The following is a 22423-nucleotide window of genomic DNA, read 5'->3' as shown; positions in this document are numbered from 1 at the left end:
TTATCCAACAAATGCTTGTCCAACCCTAATATAAATGTATATATTGTGTCTGCCGACACCACTTCTTCTGGAAGCGAGTTCTATACTTTTACTGCCCTGACCGTAAAATAGCCTTTCCTTCGGAGGGTATGAAATCTCCTCTCCTCCAGCCTGAGCGCATGCCCACGTGTCCTAGTCGCCGACCTCACAGTAAATAGGGTGCCTGCCCGTTCCTTATATTATCCCCTGATATATTTGTACATGTTAAGCACGTCTCCCCGTAAACATCTATTTTCCAGCATAAACATTCCTAATTCGGCTAATCCGTCCCCATAGCTTAATGACTCCAACCCTTTTATTAGCTTGGTTGGACTTCTCTGGACATTCTCCAGTTCTACCGTGTCCTTTTTTGTGCTCCAAATTCCAGATGAGGTCTAACCAGTGCCTTGAGCACTGCACCCCAGTTTGTTGTCAATTTGGACTCCTAGGTCCTTTCCCATATCGGACTTACCCAATTCTACCCCATTTAGATTGTACACTGGTTATGTCTCCTAACTTAAGATGCAGAACTTTACATTTATCAACCTCCTTTCCATTTTTCCACCTACCCATATAGATGGGATAGGGGTCAAAAGGTCGACTGAATTAAGGATGACATACATTGGGCCAACCACTGAAGTTCGACAACTGAAATAGGTCGACATTGCTAAGCTTGACAGGGTCAGAAGGTCGGCAAGAATTAGCTTGACAATGGCTAGGTTGACAGTCAAAAGATCTACACAATTTTTTTTTTTGAATGTTGAGCCGACTGGCGTCATTTCAGACCCTACCATCCACTAGAGTGGGGAGGGAGAATATAACCGTGTGCCGAGCCGTGCCAGGGGAGGCGGTACCCTTAGACGCTGTCTTTGTCGACATTCAAGAAAAAAAAAAACGCAAAAAACTCAAGTCAACCTTTTAACTGTCGACTAAATGCTTGTGTCAACCTTTCCGACCCTGTCTACCTATATCAGTTATCTACCTAAGCCCTGTCGACCTTCAGCTTACTTCAGTCAACCCTTTGACCCCTACCCATCTAGTTTATGTAAATCCCTCTGTAGCGCGGAGACACCCATGTCTGATCTAATCACCCTGCACAGTTCTGTGGCATCCGCAAAGATGGAGACTTTGCTTAGTGTTCCCTCCTCTATATCATTAATGAATAGCACCGGTCCCTGTGGCATGCCCCTTATTAGCATGAGCAGCTGGCCATACAGCAGTAATATACAGTATACGGACAAATCTTCATCACACGGGACTACCCCTGGAAATTAGGGTCAGCTGCCAACTGCGCGATTGATTTTCCTGTATTATAACATAACCATTAGCCACACATACAGTAAATACACAACCTCTACAGCCTCCCTGGACCAATAAGACATAAGCTATAAGCTCTGGTGAAAGCAGACGGTGGCATGTGAGTGCCAGGGAAGGAAGAGGCACAGCCTGGTACAGGCATGCCAGCGGAGCACACAAGCTGTGCGGAGAACACAAGCTGCCATCAGAATACAGAAGGGGGCACAGCAGGGGGTGGGTAGGAAATTAGTGGCAACAAAAGGACCCAAACCTTGTGGAATTCGCACTGACGTAATTAAAATAAAGGCCCCCAGGCCTTCCTTGTGTCAATTAAATGCTCAACAAGACGCTGTCTCCAGTTATCAGTGAGGGCCCTAATTTCTCTCCAGCTCCTGGTCATAGCCGTATCCTTCTGTGCAACAAAATGACTCCATTGGTACGTATATGCGACAGGGCTGACGATACACAGCACCGAGGGAGCTGCCACTATGGGCCACCGGTGCCAAACGAGTCTCGGACGGCTAAAGCGTCGGTGTAACAGGAAGATGGGGCGATAACACATGCCGCAGTGTGATCAAATACAAGATCGCGGCGCAAAACCGTCTCTGTCTGCAGGTGTCGCTGCTGAGCATTGCCATGTAAATGATATACAGTAATCATTGGCAGCTCCTGCATTACAGAGATGCAGGGGCAGATGTAATTAAGCCTGAAGAAGAGATAAAGTGGAAGGCGATAACGCAGCGGCCAATCAGCTGCTAACTGTCACGTTACAGGGTGGTTTTGAAAATGACAGTTAGGGGCTGATTGGCTGCTGCGTTATCACTTCCCACTTTATCTCTTCTCCAGGCTTAACCGTTTGAGTGCCAACATCTCTGGGAGAGATGTGCAAAATATCCACACAAAAAATGCCAGCGTCGCTCACATTTGTTATATAAATGCAAATAAAAAAATATTGTGTAAAAAAATATATATATATTTCCTAAATAAGGTAATCATTACAGGTCATTATGATGGATACAAATATTGGCTTGACTATTTTCACACCTATTTTGACAAATATATCTAACTCCACAATTTGCACTGGCTGCAACATGTAAAACAGAAAAGCGCCCAGTAAAAATAATTTTATTTATACAGAACTTTTCTATAAAGGTCCCGAGATGCTTTACAGAAATCATGAAGATCATTCAGTTATACTATATATTATATTATAAGTACAGCCTGCAAAATGACAGAAGCTGATTGGGTGGTACTTTATACCTCTCCAAGCTATACTAAATCTCCACCATTGTGTATACACTTAATTAAGTATTGCAAATACACTTAATACATTTTTTCATGAAAATTGACCTCAGCCTGATATAATTAGACACATCCTGAGTAATTGTATACTTAACTACTTTTAAAGTCACCTCTCTGGTAGGGATGGCCATCGATGATTTGAAATGATGGTATATGGTCAATGTCGAATAGTTTTGATATCGATGGGGGAGAACCAAATTGTTTCCCACCATCGATGTCTAGTTTCAACGATTAGTTTTGTTTTGCTTTTTTCCCCAAGAGGCCCGGGATATGAAGCATAGCCCCTCCCCCGACACATGTGAAGCCCCGCCCCCCACAGGCCAATCAATCATAAAAAATGGATGACCATAGCTATGTAAAAGCATTGATGGTCATCCATTGCATAGTTATACACTATCGATGGCCAGTTGAACTTTTGCCATCGATGGCAACCATTGATGGCAAGGCAATCATGGCCATCCCTACTATCTGGGAGAATTTCGGAGACGAGACTGTGAGCAGCACTTCAGGGGGCGGGGCCTGATGTAGATGTCTATTTGCATATTTAGACCCACCCTGGGGAAAGGCGCGAATCACTGTAATTTAATGAGGCGGCTGTGGAGATGCGGGAGGGGGGGGGATGGGTCAGGGGATGTCTGGCGGTATCCGGGAGTATTGAACACCTTTCCGGGGGGCCAGGAGGGGACCCAATTTTGTCACTTATAACTATGGTGGAAGTACGCAGCAGCAGCAGATTGGTGCAAGTAGTGTAAATGTGCACACTTTGCAGGGATCCTGGAGCCACATCCTCACAGAATGACATAACCACAACACACTGCTTAGTCAATTCTGCCCTGAAGAGACTAAATGGCGATTTCAGGACTTCAGTCAGTCAGTCTCCAATCAGCAAACAGCTCTGCGCTCGCAGCACCTGGGAACCATTAAGAATTCAGCGGACCATTATAAAGTTCTATAAAGCTGAGCATTGAATACAAAATCCAGACTCTGGGTAATAAGCTTTTGATGGCATGTTGACATTTATCTGCCAGTGTTCCTGCCTGTGTGCCCGGCTTACACGGGAAGCAGCTCGGTAATTGCTTACATGCATGTTTGAGGTTTACTGCTTCGGGATTGTCTGACGAAAACCTTTTTCCAGAGCAGCAGATCAGACGTCCCGAGCACAGCCGCAATCAGGCTGAATTGCTGCTCAATGAGTGTTAATCGGCACAATTTGTTTTTCACTTGCACTTTGGGGAAAGGTTATTATTCAGGAGCAATGACCACATACATACCCCCAAGAACAGGGGCTGGCTTTTCCTATAAATCATTGTTATTCCTGGTTTCAGTCCATGACAGGCAGGACAGGCACAAGCCATCAGCGGGGCGAGTCACAGATCTCCAGATGAACAATGATCTGGTATTGTGGGCCCATAGGCTGAGGCGGAAAGCCAGGTAGAGAGTAGAAAATGAAAGGGATCAATGGACTTCAATGCAATGCTGCCTGGACTGCTCAAGGCAGCACAACAGATAGATCCGGCTTCCAGGTTCTGTTCTAGTCATCCTCAACTCTACCCTTGCATACCCTCCAACATCTCAAGAGCAGAAACCAGTACAAATTCAGAAAGTAGGCATGGCTATGGGTAAAGGGGGTGTGGCCAAGCCCCCTTTCCTATGCTTACAATGGGCAGCTGGAGACCCAAAAAAAAACAGTACAAAGCCCTTTTTGGCCATTACAGGCCATAACAAACTGTAAAACCATCCAAAAAGCTACATTGGAAGGGTATGCCTTGTTGACAATGATCAAGGTATAGTGAGAAGGTGTGGCTAGTGTTGTGTAGGTGTGGCCAGTGAGGTGTGGGTGTGCTGAGTACCATGTGGGCATGTGTATCATCTACACTTTCAGCCCTATGTAATTATCTCCTAATTAGCTAAATAAAAATGGGGTCGCGGGTGGCGATCGGGAATGGCTGGTGGGTTGTACAGCGCCCATCAATGGTGGGTGGCTGGGTAGGTGGGCTTTGATGGACACTTGCGTGATGCTAGTCACATCATCGTGTCACTAGCTCCGTTTGATTAGGCCCTATTTTTTGCCCTCTACGCCGCTGAATAGACGCTGTGCACATGCGCACAGTGTCTTTTCTGTTCAGGCAGGGGGGACTCCCAACTACCCCCCCCCTCACCGCGGGACACTGCCGGCCGCGGGCGGGACCGTCCCAAAGAACCGGGACGGCCCTGCGAAAAACGGGACAGTTGGGAGGTATGTAATGCAGAATGACCAGGAACCATTGCCGGAGGGTAATAAAAATAATAAACCATATTTTGGGCAAATGGGCAGTCCGGTGGACCCCCGGACCACCCCCCAGTTTTGCCTGTGCTGATCACGTCTTCCCAATTACATGGTAATTCTATATTGCCAGGTCCAAGTAGTTTAAAGCAGCATATAAAAAACAGGAAGCAGATTCAGCTGGCATTCTAGTAGTTTAAAGGCGTCACCTGCCTCTTTAACCTCAGGCAGATGAATGGAATGCTATCTGTACCATGTACCAGGTGTGCCATGCTTCTCGTTGCCCATTCTCCTGGTCTGTACTCTGTGGGCTAGAAAGCAGGGTTCCTATTATCACTCTGCATCTGACAAAGACAGTCATCAGCAGGGACGACATTAAGGATTTAAAATCATTGATGGTTTATGGCCGATGTGGAATACTTTTGCCATCGATGAGGAAGAAGCAGATGTTTTTTATTTTACTGAAAGCACAGCAGGACCATTTATTTTACCAATGTGACAGAACACTAAGCATAGCTCCGCCCCAACACCCCTAAAGCCACGCCCCACGTTTTGATTGGCCTACGGCGATGGCCATCCCTAGTAATCAGTCCTGCTTCATCCTCTCTCCAATTCATTCATATGCTTTCTTGCTTCACCTCTGGATGTTTTGAGTCTTTCGCCTACGGTTCCTGCACACAGCCCTAATTAATCTTCCCAGCTGAGCTCTATGGCATCAGTATTCCCATAGGCAGATACACTCTGATGGGCAACTTGCTGGTGTCACTAGTGCGACCGATGGTGAGGCTAAGGACGCATCAGGTGGTATTACAGTACTACAGACGCTCCCTTCCTATTGCCCCGCCCAGTTTACTGAGGCTAGTCGGGCGGAACTTCCTTTCCCTTTCCTCTTATCCTCTCACTTCTTTTCTTTCCTCTCTCTTTCCTTTCCAGTTCTATTCTCACCATATCGTTTTATAAACATCCTTTAGTTTTCGTTTTCTCTTAACTTTGCTATAAAATTTAGTGATGCCTTTTTTTGTGTACAACATTCAGATAATCCTACAGTTTTCGGACCTCTGCGTAGGTTCCTTATTCAGCTTGTACTGTTGAACATCTTGGGCATCTCACTAATAAAATTTATATAAAAAAAAAAAAAAAACAGTACTACAGACGCTGATAGCTGGCGTCTCAGTCCTTGTACACCCAGACACGCAGCTGTACAGCAGGGAGGGCCATAGCAGCATTAGCATATAGGCACAGAAGCAATGCCGGCAGCAGGAACACACAAGCCCAATGTGGTTACCTGTCAGTCACAATGTAAGGACCTCCTCCTAACCTGGCCAGACAGGAATCCTGGCCAGGCATATTGCATTCAGAATAATCGGAGGCTGTACTATTCAGCATTGGACGGTTATTATATTATATTTTATATATATATATATATTTTATTTTATATTTTATATATATATATATATATATATATATACTTCTACAGAAGTTCTCTGATGACTCTGCTATTGTGGGTCTTAGCGTAGATGGGGACAATAGGGAGTACAAAGAACTTGTGCAGAACTTTGCTACCTGGTGTGTGGAGAACCATCTTCAACTTAACACGAGGAAAACTAGGGAGCTGGTAGTTGATTTCAGGAAACGTCAGCATACCCCCCCCCAACTCCGTTGAGCATTCAGGGAGTGGATATTGAGATCATAAGAACTTACAAGTACCTAGGTTTTCACCTTAACAATAAACTGGACTGGTCTGATAATTCTGCCGCTCTATATAGGAAGGGGCAGGGTAGACTCTATCTGCTGAGGAGACTGAGGTCCTTTGGAGTGCAGGGAGCGCTCCTGAAGACCTTTTAACTGTGTAGTGGCATCGGTCATATTCTATGGAGTGGTCTGCTGGGGCAGCAGTGTTTCATTAGCCGACAATAAGAGACTAAACAGACTGGTAAGGAGGCCAGTTCTGTCCTAGGAATGCCTTTGGATTCGGTAGAGATTGTGGGTGAGAGGAGAATGATCAGCAAGATAACATCATTATTGGATAATGCTTCACACCCGCTCAAAAATGTTTTGAAGGATCTGTGTAGCACTTTCAGTGATAGGTTGCCTCATCCTCGATGCTCAACGGAGAGATATCGCAGATCGTTCCTTCCGGCTGCAATTAGAATGTACAACTGTCATGGTCTGAAGAAGACCTGCATGTTCCTAGATTCTTGAGTTATATTGTTTGGATCTTATCTTATTATGTGTTCTTATTATTATGCTATTACTCTTATCTGTACTTGAACCTTGCTGTAACACTGAAATTTCTCCATTGTGAGACGAATAAAGGAATTCTATTCTAATTCTATATATATATATATATATAAATCAGAACGGTGCGGCACTCAGAAATAAAGAGACAAACGCTGCATCATAGCTTTTTCAACATTTCAATCTTGTTACGCTTTTCGTCAGGATACAAATTGATCAAATCACAAACTCTTACCTTATACCCCTCTCACCCACGTGCAACGCCCACCTTCAGCCTGAGTATCGGCTTCCGATATGGCGTAGAAAGAGGACGTCACCGCGGAGTTCCACGGCGCACGTCAATGGTGTAGATAAAAAAACCATGGTAACGGGTAAACAAACTAGCGGAGCTGCAATCATAAATGGATGTATACTGTAATCAGAAAACCATACAGTGCAAATACAGATATAGATATTCACCGGCATACAGAACACATAGATCAACCACTAAGATCAATTATTAAACATAGATAATGAGAATGTCTCGTTAAGACCCTGTGGGGTAACCACGTCTAATCTAAAGATCCATTCTGCCTCTCTTTTCAGTAGGATCAAACCCCTGTCTCCCCCCCCGTGATAGAGGGGGTATGTGGTCAATCATCCGATACCTCAAACTAGCCATCGGATGTTTGGCCTCAGCAAAATGTCGGGCCACAGGGTATTTACTTTTGCCACCGGCAGCTCTAATGGTATGTAGATGTGCCGCCATTCTTTCTTTAAATTTCCTCTGTGTTTTACCTATATAACTCAGTCCGCAGGGGCATACAATTTGATATACAATATAGGTACTTTTACAAGTTAAGTGATGCCTAATACTGTATTTTTTGCATGTGGGTGTATAAAAAATTCCCCTGGGATTAGGTAATTACAGGTTGTGCAAGCACATTTAAAGCAGCCATTTTTTCTATTTTGTCGGTGGAAAATTCCCTCTGGATTTTGTCCCGAGACCTGAAATATCCGTTTTAACCAGGATATCACGCAGATTCCTTGCTCTAGAACAGTGATTTTCAACCTTTTTACCTTGCGGCACACTAAATAGGACTTTAAAATTGCCAAGGCACACCCTAAGATCCCCACAGGGTAAAACACATTGGCCACCACAGGAAAAAAACAAACCTATTGGCCCCCACATTAAAAACAATCACACTGATCCCCATAGGTAACAAAAATAAAATACATTGGCCCTTTACATGAAAAGAAGAGACCAGTAAATAACATTTGAACTGGTGGTTGCTGTAAATGGGTTTGGGCATCTCTAGATGTGGGGGCACACTTGAGAACAGCTCAAGACACACTAGTGTGCCACGGCACAGTGGTTGAAAAACACTGCTCTAGAATAACAGGACATCACTTTGGTGTGTGACAGGTTGAGGTCTGCATCAGTTTGAATAATCGGCCAAAGTTTTTTAGTACTGTAATTAATAGCAGCTGATGAATTATTGTATTCAGTTACCCAGGGAAACGATGTTTGTGATTTATCAACCTTGTCATTTCTCTTATTTTTAAGTAACGATTGTCTATCAATTTTTAAAACTCTGATTTTAGTTTCTTCCAAACACTGCGCCCCATATCCCCGTATTAGCAGACGCTCAATGAGCTCATCAATTTGTTTAGAGGCTACTGTGAGATCACGGTTTATTCCGTGGATGCGCAGCATTTGGGGGAACGGCATATATCATCAGTCAAAGACCACCGCTCTCTGACTGATGATATTTTACACACAGACACCACTGATCACAGAAGGTCTGCCCTGTTTTTATAAAAAAAAATCAGTTGAAAAGCGATATATATATGTCCTGAGAATACGATGTTCTGATTATATATTGGATCACTGGTCAGATTTATCCGTTGGCTTTACCCACCTTGGGTCCTTACTATACAAAATACCAGTAACATACTGATACCCCTATACCCCTGAAGAAGTCCCGTTAGGGATGAAACACGTAGGGTGATTTCAGGAAAATTGGCTCTAAGCGGTATCAAACACAGGACCATTTATAGTGAAAATCTTGTACTATCGGTTTTATTGTTTATTATTGTTGTAAGAAATACATTTTATATATTTTTCTTTGTGAAATCCTTGGTGAAACTTCTATCAGCGCACTTCTATACCCTTTCTTCTTTATTTATATATATATATGTGTATGTATATATATATACAGGGCTATTTTTGTGCAGGCTCTAGCAGGAACTGTGGCCCTTATTCTAGTTCACTCTTTCTGACAAAATATTTCTTAGATGGACAAAACCATGTGCACTGCAGGTGAGGCAGGTGTTACTTGTGCAGAGATAATTAGATTTGGGTGGGGTTTTACACCTGCCTCACCTGCAGTGCAAATGGTTTTGTCCATCTAAGAAATATTTTGTCAGAAAGAGTGAACTAGAATATGGGCCACAGTTCCTGCTGGAGCCTGCACAAAAATAGCCCTGTATATATATATATATATATATATATATATTTACATACATATATATATATATACACACACACAACAGGGGACTACGGTCTTCCTAGGATGTAGATATGTAGAAATGACTCTGGGACATGCATGTTGGATGTGGACACAGGCCAAATGCCCCTTATGCCCAGGGTTGCCTACTCTCTCGAAGTGGCAGGAAGCCTCCCGCAAATCGTGTCACCCTCCCGGCCCCCTGGAAATTGCCGTGAATCGCGGCTAAATATGCAAATCACACCCTTTTAGCCCCGCCTGCTCCACGTAGACCTGCTAATTGCACTACTTGGGGTGGGGCTTGATGATGTCTACATCAGGACCTGCCCCCTGAAGAGGCTGGAACCATGGAGAACCCCCATGGCAGGCCTAGTGTGCAGGTAATATGGTACAGGCCCTGTTTTCTTTTTTGATCCAGCACCCTCTCCTTACTGCAATATTAGTGCCACATACGATCATGTATGTACTGTACATATGTAATAAAAAAAAAAAAATATATATATATATATATATATATACACATACAAACATACATACACACACACACACACACCCACACATTATATATATATATATATATATATATATATATATATATATATATAGTCATTGTTGCAGTGAGTAACGGCATGCTCATTCCCAACACTGATTTAATATCCTCGGCTGGGGAGTCTGAGCCGGGACCGGGCTTATCAGAGTAATTACAGCCTCTTAAGATGTTCTTCTTATTAACCACGGAACACTGTAACTCAGCATGCTCTCTCATTTCTGTGAGCAATTATGAGAAGACGGCTAATTAAGAATGATGGTTTATGTGGCTCCGTTAACCCGTCGGCCGCCGGTGGTGACTTCAAGGCACTTTGAAGATATACAATAACAAAAGAATCTGTAATTTTAATTAACTTTGCCCAGATGGAGTTTATTTACCAAGAAGATGGAGGATGGGGGGGGGACTGCTTTTCAAGTTTATGCAACTTTACGAAAAGCGTTACTTATGTTTAATGAAAATCTAGTTTAGGGCATGTAAAAGCTTCAATGGACAACATTAACAGCGCATTCCCAGCTAACACCACATGTCCTAGGTCCAAACGAGCGTTTTATCACCTCAGGAAATCGTTGCTGTACCTAAAGGCTACAGACGCGGAGAGGAAAAATCCATATTACAAATTATGTATAACAGAGCCTCATAAAAACCTACTAATACTTTCCTCTTACCTCCATTTACAAAGCTGTGTACATACGAGCCACAGAGAAATTGGCATTACATTAATATTGCCCGTGTCATGACTACCAAAGCCGCAGTACCACATAGCAACAGTTCCCTTACACCGATTATCCCAGTTATACAAGGATTATTGGATATTGGTGTAGAATATTCCTTGTTTATGGATAAGGCTCCACAAAGGTCGAGGGGAGCGGAGTGGGTACGTTTTACCTCCATCTCGTTTATTTATTTTTTCATGGGATATGGTCATGCCCCCAGAGGCTCCACCCCTGCCCGGTGGCCACACCCCCTCCATTTTACCATGGTCTGGCTGACCTGTCGCCGCCCCTGCATACAGTTGGTGTGATTCAGTAACCCATCCAATTGAGGATCCACCTAATAAATAATAAAATAATGATAATAACATAAAAAAATAAACTGGGTAATATAGACAATATAGTCCCAGGTGAACAATATAGTGCCTATAAATAACAATATTGTTCAGTGATGTCACACTATCCCCTATGATAGCATGCCTCGCTGATGGTCATGTAGTAAGTAGGGGGGGGTTGTTAACGATGTACGGGAGTGCACATTGTTAACGATATTGAGCATACACGCTAAGCAATATTATAAATGATATCGCATAGAAGGGAAAACAAATTGCGAAATCGTTGATAATATTGCTTAGTGTGTATGGGGTTATAAAGGTAGGAGGGCCCTGCTCGCAAGCTTACAATCTATAGGGAAATAGACATGGATACACACGGACAGGTGATATCACTATATATAAAAGGCTAAGGGGGTTATTCTGGTTTGGTAACATGGGCAGTACGTTTGCACAGGGACTGATGTTTGGTTTATGCACATACGCAGCCGCATTTCTGCACATGTGCATACTGCAAGCAAACTGTTCGCCGGGTGCGTGCACCCAACATTTCGGCTGTGGGGCATGGAGCGGAGGCGGATAGTCGCGCCCATGGGAAAGCCCAGCGTGGGCGGGCAGCTGACATCGCCGCTTCCTTCTGAATGCCCACGCACATCCAAGGTTACCTCAGAGTACCCGTAGATGTGCGTGTGCCTTCCACATCATTCCATGGTCCGCGTAATCAAAGGTTACGTGTGGAATGTACAGAGGGGATGCAATTGGGCACTAGCGTTTATGAAGGTTATGTGGGCGGTTCTGGAATTTGATAACTTTCCTGAAGAGGAGAGCTTTCATGGAACACTTGAAGGTTGGAGGGAATTCCACAGAGTGGGTGCAGCCCACAGAAAGTCCTGCAATCCCTGATGGGAACTAATAATGCCTGTGGATGAGAGACGTAGATCTTGCGAAGAGCGAAGAGGTCGGGTTGAGAGACATTTTGAGATAAGAGAAGAGATGGGCGTTGGGGTAGTTTGGTTTATGGCCTTGTGTGAGTTAAAGTATTTTATATGGAATAAAGGGACTGACAGTGCGGATCCTTAGATGATGGAACATCTCTAGAAGGAAGGTGCTGCCCCGTCAGGAGAAGAAATGCTCTGCACTAACAGTTGGACTATGGTCTGATCCAGTCAGTCCGACAAAGTGTGATCTTCTGTGTCACAGATAAAGGAGACTGTCATGCTGATGATTTACATTCAGATCATTTGAATATCTGGTACACAATGAGTGATCAATTGCTTTACATATCATGCTGTATACCGCGTCTCTGATCTCTCATGCTGTATACCGCGTCTCTGATCTCTCATGCTGTATACCGCGTCTCTGATCTCTCATGCTGTATACCGCGTCTCTGATCTCTCATGCTGTATACCGCGTCTCTGATCTCTCATGCTGTATACCGCGTCTCTGATCTCTCATGCTGTATATACTGCATCTCTGATCTCTCATGCTGTATACTGCGTCTCTGATCTCTCATGCTGTATACCGCGTCTCTGATCTCTCATGCTGTATACCGCGTCTCTGATCTCTCATGCTGTATATACTGCATCTCTGATCTCTCATGCTGTATACCGCGTCTCTGATCTCTCATGCTGTATACCGCGTCTCTGATCTCTCATGCTGTATACCGCGTCTCTGATCTCTCATGCTGTGGATCCAGTGAGGAAAACTCTGACAACGGCTCTGTTTTACCTGAAACATTATATTCATGTTAAGTAACATATTTCGGTCGTCGTCTGTAACTAAACTTACTGGGAACGTAACAACAACAAGGCTTGGAGACGTAACTATACGCTCCCATCACCGACAGCAAGACTGAGTTGTAGTTCTAGTTCTTCAGGAACTTGACTGTCTTGTTATAATTAGTATGATCTTCTGCAATTCCTTATATAGGCCCTGATTCTGGTTGGTCCTGCCCAAATAACTCGTGTCGAACTTGTGACGGTTGATCACGTTCCAGTTCCCCACTGGCAGCGTTTCAGATCAATCGTCCCCGCTGCCAGCCCCTTGGGCAGTAAGCCTGACCAAACCCTGCGCAAACCCGCACCATCGTCCGGCGGACCGGATTCGGCCTGCTGCGAGCGGATCTGAATCACCCCCTGAGTCTCTGATGTGGCCAGAGGTTGCAGGTAGAAAGCCACCATGCATTGTTCTACCCGCACTGACTGGAGCGAGGCAGTGTCTGCTCACAGAAACCAACCAACACAATGAATGAAATAATTATCCAAGAGAAGCCCATAGCCAGGATGAGGGCATTGTTGTTCAGGCTCGGCCAATCAGACGAGCGCGTGGGGCCGGAACACTTCTCTCCATGAAAATAACATTCTGAGGAAAGCTTTGCATATGTAGCTGCCTCGCTGTGCTGTGTGGCTCACGTATGCAAACGCACCTAAGTATGGAGCTGTGGGGAACGTATTTGCATGATACACATTTGCATTCCAGGACCCGGCTTGGGGCTACAAAGGTGCTCATTTGACTATCTTACTGTAGCCTGGAATTCAGCACTGCCTGCAATATGCTGCTGGCATCACCCGGTATCACGTGTCCGGCACTGCAGAAGTTTTATCTGGCAAACAATAGGTTTACCTAGATATAAAGAGGGTGGGTATGAAATCCCGGCAGTCGGGACCCCAATAGTCGGATTATAGACAGCAGGATCCCAGCACATACATTTTGTACTGCTCTCGGATCACATTGCATGCAAAACGCATGCATTGCGATACGATGCGATCTAGCCCATAATGGGTGCGATCATCGCACAGTTTATGGGCACCTTGACCTTCGGGATCCATTGGGACTCTGAGTATCAGGATACCACTGCTGCTTCTGACTCCCGGGATCCTATGTAAAGCTGTGCCTCCATTCCCCTCCTAACGTAGAACCTTATTCTAGTCCACACGCAACGATGTGGATTTAACGCCGCCTGCCGCTCGCACAGCCGCCCGCGCCCCCTCACTCGGCGAGTTTCCCGCACAGCTGCGAATGTATGTTTTGCATAAACAACCATTGACAGCCTTAAAGGCCCCCATACACTACGCGATTTGGGCCCGATTTTACCCGATTCTGGAGGATTGGGCTGATAAATCGGGTGAAATTGGCCAAATCACGTAGGGTATGACATCCAATCTGATCCGATGCGCGGTCCCGTGACTGGAGACTAGGTAGCGGCAGGCGGGGAGCACAGAGCGCACAGCGCATAACAGAATCCGGGTAGCGGCGAGCGGGAGTATAGGAAACATCCTATTCAAAGACTGGGCGGCCGTTGATTGGCCGAGAGCTCAGCCAATCAGCGACCGCCCTGCCCGCCCAGTCTTTTGAATAGGATGTTTCCTATTCTCCCGCGGCGCTCACCGCTACCCGGACTCTGTTATGCGCTGTGCGCTCTGTGCTCCCCGCCTGCCGCTACCTAGTCTCCAGTCCACCCGCTAGCTCACTACCGCTCCTGCAGCTGGACCGGACCCCGCTCCCCGCCACCTCTCCTGTCGCTAGCTGGCTACCCCCTCTGCATCACCCACCCTGCTCTCCGGTCTCTGGTCGTCGTCCCCCTGCAAGCTCCCCCCAGACCCTGCTCTCCCACAGCTCCCCCGGATTTACATGTGATAAATCGATCCGATTTATCACATGTAAAAATGGCACATCAAGTGCCAAATCATATCAGGAGCTGCCGGTGGAGCTCAGGGGAAGTCGGGGCCGACATTAGGCCGACTTGTCCTTAGGACAAGTCGGCCTAATGTATGGGGGGCCTTAAGGCCCCCTTACACTTGTTCAACTTATTGTTCAACAAGTTGGACCTGATTGACTCAAGATTTATCCTATGTGCAGGAGGATCAATCTTTTATACCGGGATGCAGTGTAAATCCCAGCGGTCGGGATCCCGGCGTTCAAAATCCCGACCGCCGAAATCCCGACACTTTCTCCCTCCATGACACCCCCGGAGGGAGAATAAATTAGGGTGCCGAGCGTAGCGAGGCACCGGGTCCACTGCGTGGCGAGCGCAGCGAGCCCGCAAGGGGGGGGGGGGGGGCGATCCACGTCCCCCCCCTTGTCGGGATTTCGGCGGTCGGGAATCCGGCGTCGGGATTTTGAACGCCGGGATCCCGACCGCCGGGATTTAATACTGAATCCGTTATAGCCAATGGCACAGGATTGTGGATTGTGTCCTACACATCAGGCACATAAGATTTTGTCAGACAGGCACATCAGATTTTGTCAGATAAATTGACTCAATCCACCTGAATTGGGTCAAATCTCACAACATCTCACAAGTGTAAAGGCCCTCATAGGTGCCTTTAGGAAGAAACACGCAAAACTAAAACACTCTCCGGTGTCTTAGCTTGCGTGCTTCCTGTACGGGAAGAGGGCAGGCAGCTGACATTCAGTGGTCAGCTGCCCGCCCCTTGCGTAACTGCTAAATTTCCATGGAAACGCCCAGTGTTTTAATGGGAACACCCATCAAACACTGGGTGTTCCCATGGACGCAGCCCGTCACCACCACACGTCCACACTGGTAGGTGTGAACAGGATGGCGAACTAGCAATTCGCCACGCCCGCTCACACCAAGTGTATGCACATGCGCAGTAGTAAAACATAGTGAGTAAGGCCCAATGTCACATGCAGCCCTGTCCTCACTGACAAATCATTAATCTCCTGATATACTCTGTGCTGCTGGGGACCCTGCTCCTTCCACTATAGAACTCTCAGTCTGTGGCTTATCTCCTCCATTCCCCTCCTCACAGCATGTCACTGCCCCCTGTCACATGCTGCCCTATACTCACTGGCACACATAACACATCTCCTGATATACTCTGTGCTGCTGGGCTCTTTGCTCCTTCCACTATATGATGCCCTGGAACAGGTTGGTAAGTTAGGAGGGAAGTGGTTCTCTAGCAAGGCAGGCAGGAGTGACTGACAGGGTGTGGTATAGGGTTCCGACAGTCAGGATCCCGACAGTCATTAGGCCGACAAAGGGATCCCGACTGCCCAGACTCAGACAGCATGGTGAGCGCAACAAAGCCCCTTGCGGGCTCGCTGAGCTCGCCACGCTGCGGGCACGGTACGCTACGCGAGCCACCTATTCTATTCTCCCTCTGTGGGGGTTGTGGACCCCTACGAGGGAAAATAGCGGGTGGCTGTCGGGCACCTGTCTATCTGCGTTTTGACAGTCGGGATCCCGGCAGGCACCCTGACTGACAGACATACAGGCTTGCTCTGTGGAACTGTGGTAACAGAATTAGTAGACTCATACCCAGATGCAGGACCACAGCAGCTCTTTCCCCAATATCACATCCATTTGGGGCATAATGACAAATATATGGGGGGGGGGGGGGGGGGGGGGGGGGCTTGGAAGTAATGGAGGTGTTGATAGTATGTTTCATTTTAAATATTAAAGCAAATGCATTCAATTCCAGTGATACTGTAGGTGTTGGCTATTGAACTCAGTTTTGCTTCATTTCAGTGAATTTATTGCGATGTTCTGGATACTGGGGTACATATGGCAGCTAGATGAGTGAGTGTGTGATGATGCCCCATGAAGGGGTCATGCAATGCTCCCCATGCAGAAGCAGCCTGCGCTCACTCCTGTTATATAATACAATGAATATCTACAGCAGGACCTGGTGTGTGTGTGACGGAACCTGGCTGTGGAACAGGAATAGACTTGGTTACCGCTAAACACAAAATCCCCAGGCTCAGTTTAAAACTTCCCATTTATTTCCCCTTTTTCTCTGTATTTTGGGGAATTCAGCTGGAGAAGTCGCCACACTGGGAACTCTTGCAGATCTCATTGTATTTTGATTTCCTTCAACTAAAATAGAATCTTAAAGTGACAGTATTCACACAGTAGAAGCAGCTCATCAGTTCACTGGGACCTCGGAACATCCCGGTCGCACTGACGTAACAAGCTTCTAGTTCATTGGTTCCCAAACTGTGTGCCGTGGAACCCTAGGGTGCCTTGGATTGGTGGTGCGATGCGCACAGGATCGCGCATTGCATCGGGCCTTCTGTCAGTCACCTGCAATTTGGGTTCTTTCACTGTGATTGATTGCTGCAATCACAGGAATGGAACCCAAATTGTAGGTAAACTGCCCTGTATATGGGACCTTAAGAGACATTTCAATCATCTTAAATCGATAAAATTGACCAAAATCTTCCTTTAGTAAATATACTCCCAGATATTGAAACCCTGACACAAACTGCTGATCTACATCAAACCCATGTTCAGCAGCTAGCAGGGCATGCTTAAAGTTGTAGTTCAACTACAGCAGACTATCTGCATGTTTCATACTCTTGTTCTTTTCAAGGGTAACACCTCCAGTGCAGAGGCACTTTCAGAGAGGAGGAGGTCCGTGTGCAGCCTCCTCCATAAGGGCCACCTCCTCTTTCCCGGCCGCAGTGCAGAGGCGCTTTCAGAATGGAGGAGGAGGAGGTCCGTGTGCAGCCTCCTCCATAAGGACCACCTCCTCTCTCCCGGCCACAGTGCAGAGGCGCTTTCAGAGAGGAGGAGGAGGACCATGAGCAGACTCCTCCATAAGGGCCACCTCCTCTCTCCTGGCCGCAGTGCAGAGGCCCTTTCAGAGAGGAGGAGGACCGTGTGCAGCCTCCTCCATAAGAAATACCTCCTCTCTCGCAGAAGTGCAGAGGCACTTTCAGAGTGGAGGAGGAGGAGGTCGGTGTGCGGCCTCCTCCATAAGGACCACCTCCTCTCTACCGGCCACTGTGCAGAGGTGCTTTCAGAGAGGAGGAGGTCCATGTGCAGCCTCCTCCATAAGGACCACCATCTCTCTCCCGGCCACAGTGCAGAGGCGCTTTCAGAATGAAGGAGGAGGAGGTCCGTGTGCAGCTTCCTCCATTAGGACCACCTCCTCTCTCCCGGCCACAGTACAAAGGCGCTTTCAGAGAGGAGGAGGAGGAGATCTGTGTGCAGCCTCCTCCATAAGGGCCACCTCCTCTCTCCCTGTCGCAGTGCAGTAGAGTGAGCACTAGAGGTCTTAGGCCCTACTGAGCACGCGCAGAACTCTGAATAAATGGCGCAGCACCCATTTTGTCATCGATTCCAGCAACCCTGCCTTCATAGCGGGACTCCGGAGGGGTAAGTATTAAAAAATGGGTGCATTCTAAATACGCCACTGCTCCAGTGATTACAAAAGCTAAACCTGTGTGAGTGAGATACAACCAGGTTTAAATTTAGAGGTATATATACTACAGTGTGAGTTATGTTGCCCATAGCAACCAAACAGATTCTAGCTGCACTTTGGGGGGTGCGGATGGAGCCTGCGGTCATCAAGCACCGCCCCCCAGAAAAGTAAACGGGTCTATGTGGGAGGAGTGGCAAACATTTTAGCCCCTCCCTTACCCTGAAGAGCCGCGACTACCGTTATTATCCTGCAGGGAGAGGGGGCTGCGGGGGGGGGGGGGGGGGGGGGGGTGCAGAAGGCTTGCCCACTTCTCCAGGGGCGGACGGACCCATTCTCGGGAGTCTCCTGGCCGTTCCGGGATGGTAGACAAGTATGTTTGATCAGTAGAATATGGTTAGTTGCTATGGGCAACTTTAACTTCTAAAATAAATCACACTTTAGTAAATGTATGCCATTGTGACAATAAACATTGCTCACGCAGCACCTGAAGTCTTTATGTTTAAAAACAAAAAACCTTATTGCTTATATATTTTTAAGGAGTGAGGTTCCCACTAAAATCTACATTTTTAGTATACATGACCCCCCCTAAAGTCTAAACATTTAATATATACTATATACTCCTGTTTTGTGTGCACCATACAAATCGTTTTGTTTCAGCTGAATGAAAGAAACACTACAAATGAATGTATATTTCGAATGTACCCCCGTGGATGACACATGCATGATATGCGAGCCCCTGATCTAGCATCGTTCAGGTGCCCTGGCTATACAGGAATGAAGTGACTGATATGGCTGTTTGGCCAAGCCTTTGAAGGTCCCAAAAAGCTATTGATTCAGCCCCGTAACTGTGGTAATAAATTGCTGTTTGCGCTCTGGCTCCAGCCTTTATCGCAGGGGGGTCTGAACTATTTTCCTCAAGCCAATCACTGGCCGGATAAATGATTTGGTGATAAGCCCTGGGGGAGGCCAGGTTATAATATAATCTGCTTTCCAGACCAGAAGCATCCAGTTATTCACTAATGTGTAGGTAAATCTAGCGCCGTGTGTGCATGAAAGCCAATTATGTGTCACATTGGGAGATAGAGACAAATGTCCCAATATTCCCGTCACAAAGTAACCCCCCTGTGGGGACACAAAGTACCTGAGATAGCCTTGGGATGAAATCACAGTTGGGGGATTGAGTAATGGGTATAGCAAAGGCTAGGATATGTAATAAATTCCACAGACGTCACAGATACTGTACGATTAATACAAGTAGGTTCACCATAAATATCTGTGCATTCTATGTCACATTAGCACTAACTAGACATGAACATTTAAATTAACATTCATCTACAAAGATTTATTTCATCATCCAATGAAATAACTGCTTTTGTGAGCAAGTTAGCAAAATGTAAGCTCATTTCTGATTGGTTTTAACATTCTACATTACGTTTGTGCTATTGCTGTGCTGCCATTTTTATTCCTTGACAGTTGCCAAATAATGATGAAGGGCCAGATGTATCAAGCTTTATTAAGTGATAAACAACCAGCCAATCAGCTCCTACGTGTCATTTTTCAAACTCAGCCATGTCAGCTGATTGGCTGGTTGTTTATCACTCTCCGTTTTAGCACTTTTTGAAGCTTGATACATCTGGCGCTCTGCCTGTATTTATTGGCAGGCGTACCACAAGATGCGGTATGTTTCCTTTACAAATATGTAGGTAACTTTTATGATATCCTCTTTACAATACACCTACCGAAATAATTCCCTTTATACTCCAGCCACTGTATCATGCAAGTCAATGGAACAGCTGCAGAATTGGTGTGGACTGTGGAACTGGACTGGGAAATATTTTGAACATATTGTCATACCTACCATATACTTATGTCATACCTATGTCAGAACAGATCAGATTACTCATGCTCACTGCTGGACGTTGCCATATTTCTGTGAAAGCCTGTATCGCAGCCATAGCCAATTACTTTGATCATATCACACTTGAACATAGGTAAATCAGCCATACCATTATTACACAACCGTTGTTGATCTCAGAGTGTCTAGCACAACAATACAAACTCTGCAACAGATTATTACAGCTCCCCTTGTGGTGAGGCCTGAGACTAAGTTAAGGTCCATATGGATCTGGGGGGTAGATGTATGAAGCAGTGATAAGGGTGGAGAAGTGATAAAGTGCCTGGTACTTTATCACCAGCCAATCAGCTCCAAACAGTCAGGAGCTGATTGGCCGGTGATAAAAGTACCAGGCACTTTATCACTTCTCCCTTATCACTGCTTCATACATCTTCCCCTTGGTCTTGAAGTGCAATGGGCCCATTGTAAGGAGCTGAGGATATATGAACAGTGATGCATGGGTGTAGTCAAGTGCCGTTTGTCTGTGACCAGTACTGTGTGGGTGTAGCCAGTGCCATGGAGGCGTGGCCTGTATTGTGAGGCCAGTACCACGTGGGCGTGTACATTTCCAACACTATCAGATCTGATATCTCCCTAAATTAGTTGAAAAATTGCCCACTTTTGTATAGAAACATATAATAGTTATGACATGTGGTCATCGGGCCATGATGATGGGCCTTTTTTTTATGTGGGGGACTGGGACTGTAGTCTCATCTACCCCACATATGAAACAAGTGCTTTAACCCTTTGCGTGCCAAACAAATTTGTCGAAATAGGTGTGAAAATGACCAAGCAAACCTTTTTTATTCATCGTAATGACAGGTAATGTTTACCTTATATAGGAAATATAATCTATTTTTTTTTTAACACATTTTTTTATTTGAATTTATATAACAAATGTGAGTGACGCCGGCATTTTTAGCACATATGTTGAACATCTCTCACAGAGATGTTGGCAATCAAAGGGTTAATGTTACACCGTTCCTTCCCCTTTCATAGATAGATGCAAGATGGCGGCAGGGCTATAAATCGCACAGTCCATACCTCATAATGATAGTTCATGCAAGTCAGATCCCGCCAACACTGGTCGCCTCGGATTTTAATCAGACCCTGTAAAAAATAAATAATAATAATAATTATATACAGTATGTTGTTATTACAAATAATAATATATCAGCTTAGTTGAAGAGCTCCCATTGGTGGAGTCCGTAATGGGACATTGGTCCGCGTTACTCTATACAGTCCAATTGCCAGTTTCCTCTGTATTAAAAGACACTACACGGATCATACAAGGTCTGTGAATTCTCAGCAGTAACCACAGAAATGAGCTGTAACACATAACACAGGATAATGAGCAGTGCGACTGTTGAAAGTGAACATCTGTTGGGTTGCTACGAGTTACAGCACATTGCGGCAAAGCATGGTTTGTCCCGCCACGCTCAGATAGAAGAGTACGGATCGGCTCATCTGTCCGACATGTTATGTGGGAAATGACATTAAACAGTCCATCAGTGGAAAAGCTGATTTTACGGCACATTTCCTCATCAGTGAATGCAAGTTCTGTAAAAGCCATTACTGGCTATACTTAGTGGTTCATTTTGATGCATTTCCTCTTTTCAGGGATAACCTTTAATCACAAACTAAGATATAGATGTATCAAAACTTGGAGAGAGATAAAGAATCGGCTAATCGACGCCTCTTTTTTTTAAACACAGCCTGTAAGATTCAGCTAGAGCAGTGGTTCCCCCCCCAACGGTTCATGATTTCCAGGTCACCTGGCAGGTACACAGGTGCACTCATTATTCACTGACACATTTTAAAGGATCACAGGTGGAGCTAATTATTTCACCTGTGATTCTGTGTGGAGACCTGGAAAACGTGCACTATTGAGGGGCTCTGAGGACTGAGGTGGAGAACCACTGAGCTAGGGGCTGGTTGGTCAATGACTTTATCTCTCTCTACTTTGGACGGTGTCCTATTACCTGCAAAAACCTGGCAATTTGTTGCGTCAACTTTTTATACATACTGTGGGAACAGAGCGAGGGAATGGATTTAATGTTTTTTTTTTTTAAATACATGAACTCAGATTCACAGTATAATTCAAGACGGCAAAACCTGTGAAAAACTGTACTGGAAAATGGAGAAATTTTGCAGTACCACCC

General features: G+C 45.7%; 1 protein-coding gene across 1 annotated transcript in view; it reads right to left on the bottom strand.

Moving 5' to 3' along the window:
• The window catches only part of LMF1 (lipase maturation factor 1), a 257843-nt gene that overhangs the window by 117953 nt on the left and 117467 nt on the right, over positions 1-22423 (bottom strand). Inside the window, exon 5 of the mRNA XM_083152787.1 lies at positions 21306-21371. Within this exon, the coding sequence (XP_083008913.1) occupies positions 21306-21371 (66 nt within the window). The remainder of the gene's footprint in view (positions 1-21305; positions 21372-22423) is intronic.

Source organism: Crinia signifera, chromosome 7 (genome assembly GCF_055691185.1).
Source record: "Crinia signifera chromosome 7, ASM5569118v1, whole genome shotgun sequence".
In the NCBI taxonomy this organism is placed as follows: Eukaryota; Metazoa; Chordata; class Amphibia; order Anura; family Myobatrachidae; genus Crinia; species Crinia signifera.
Note: the sequence above shows the minus strand (reverse complement) of the source record. Positions and strands in the feature narration are given on the sequence as shown.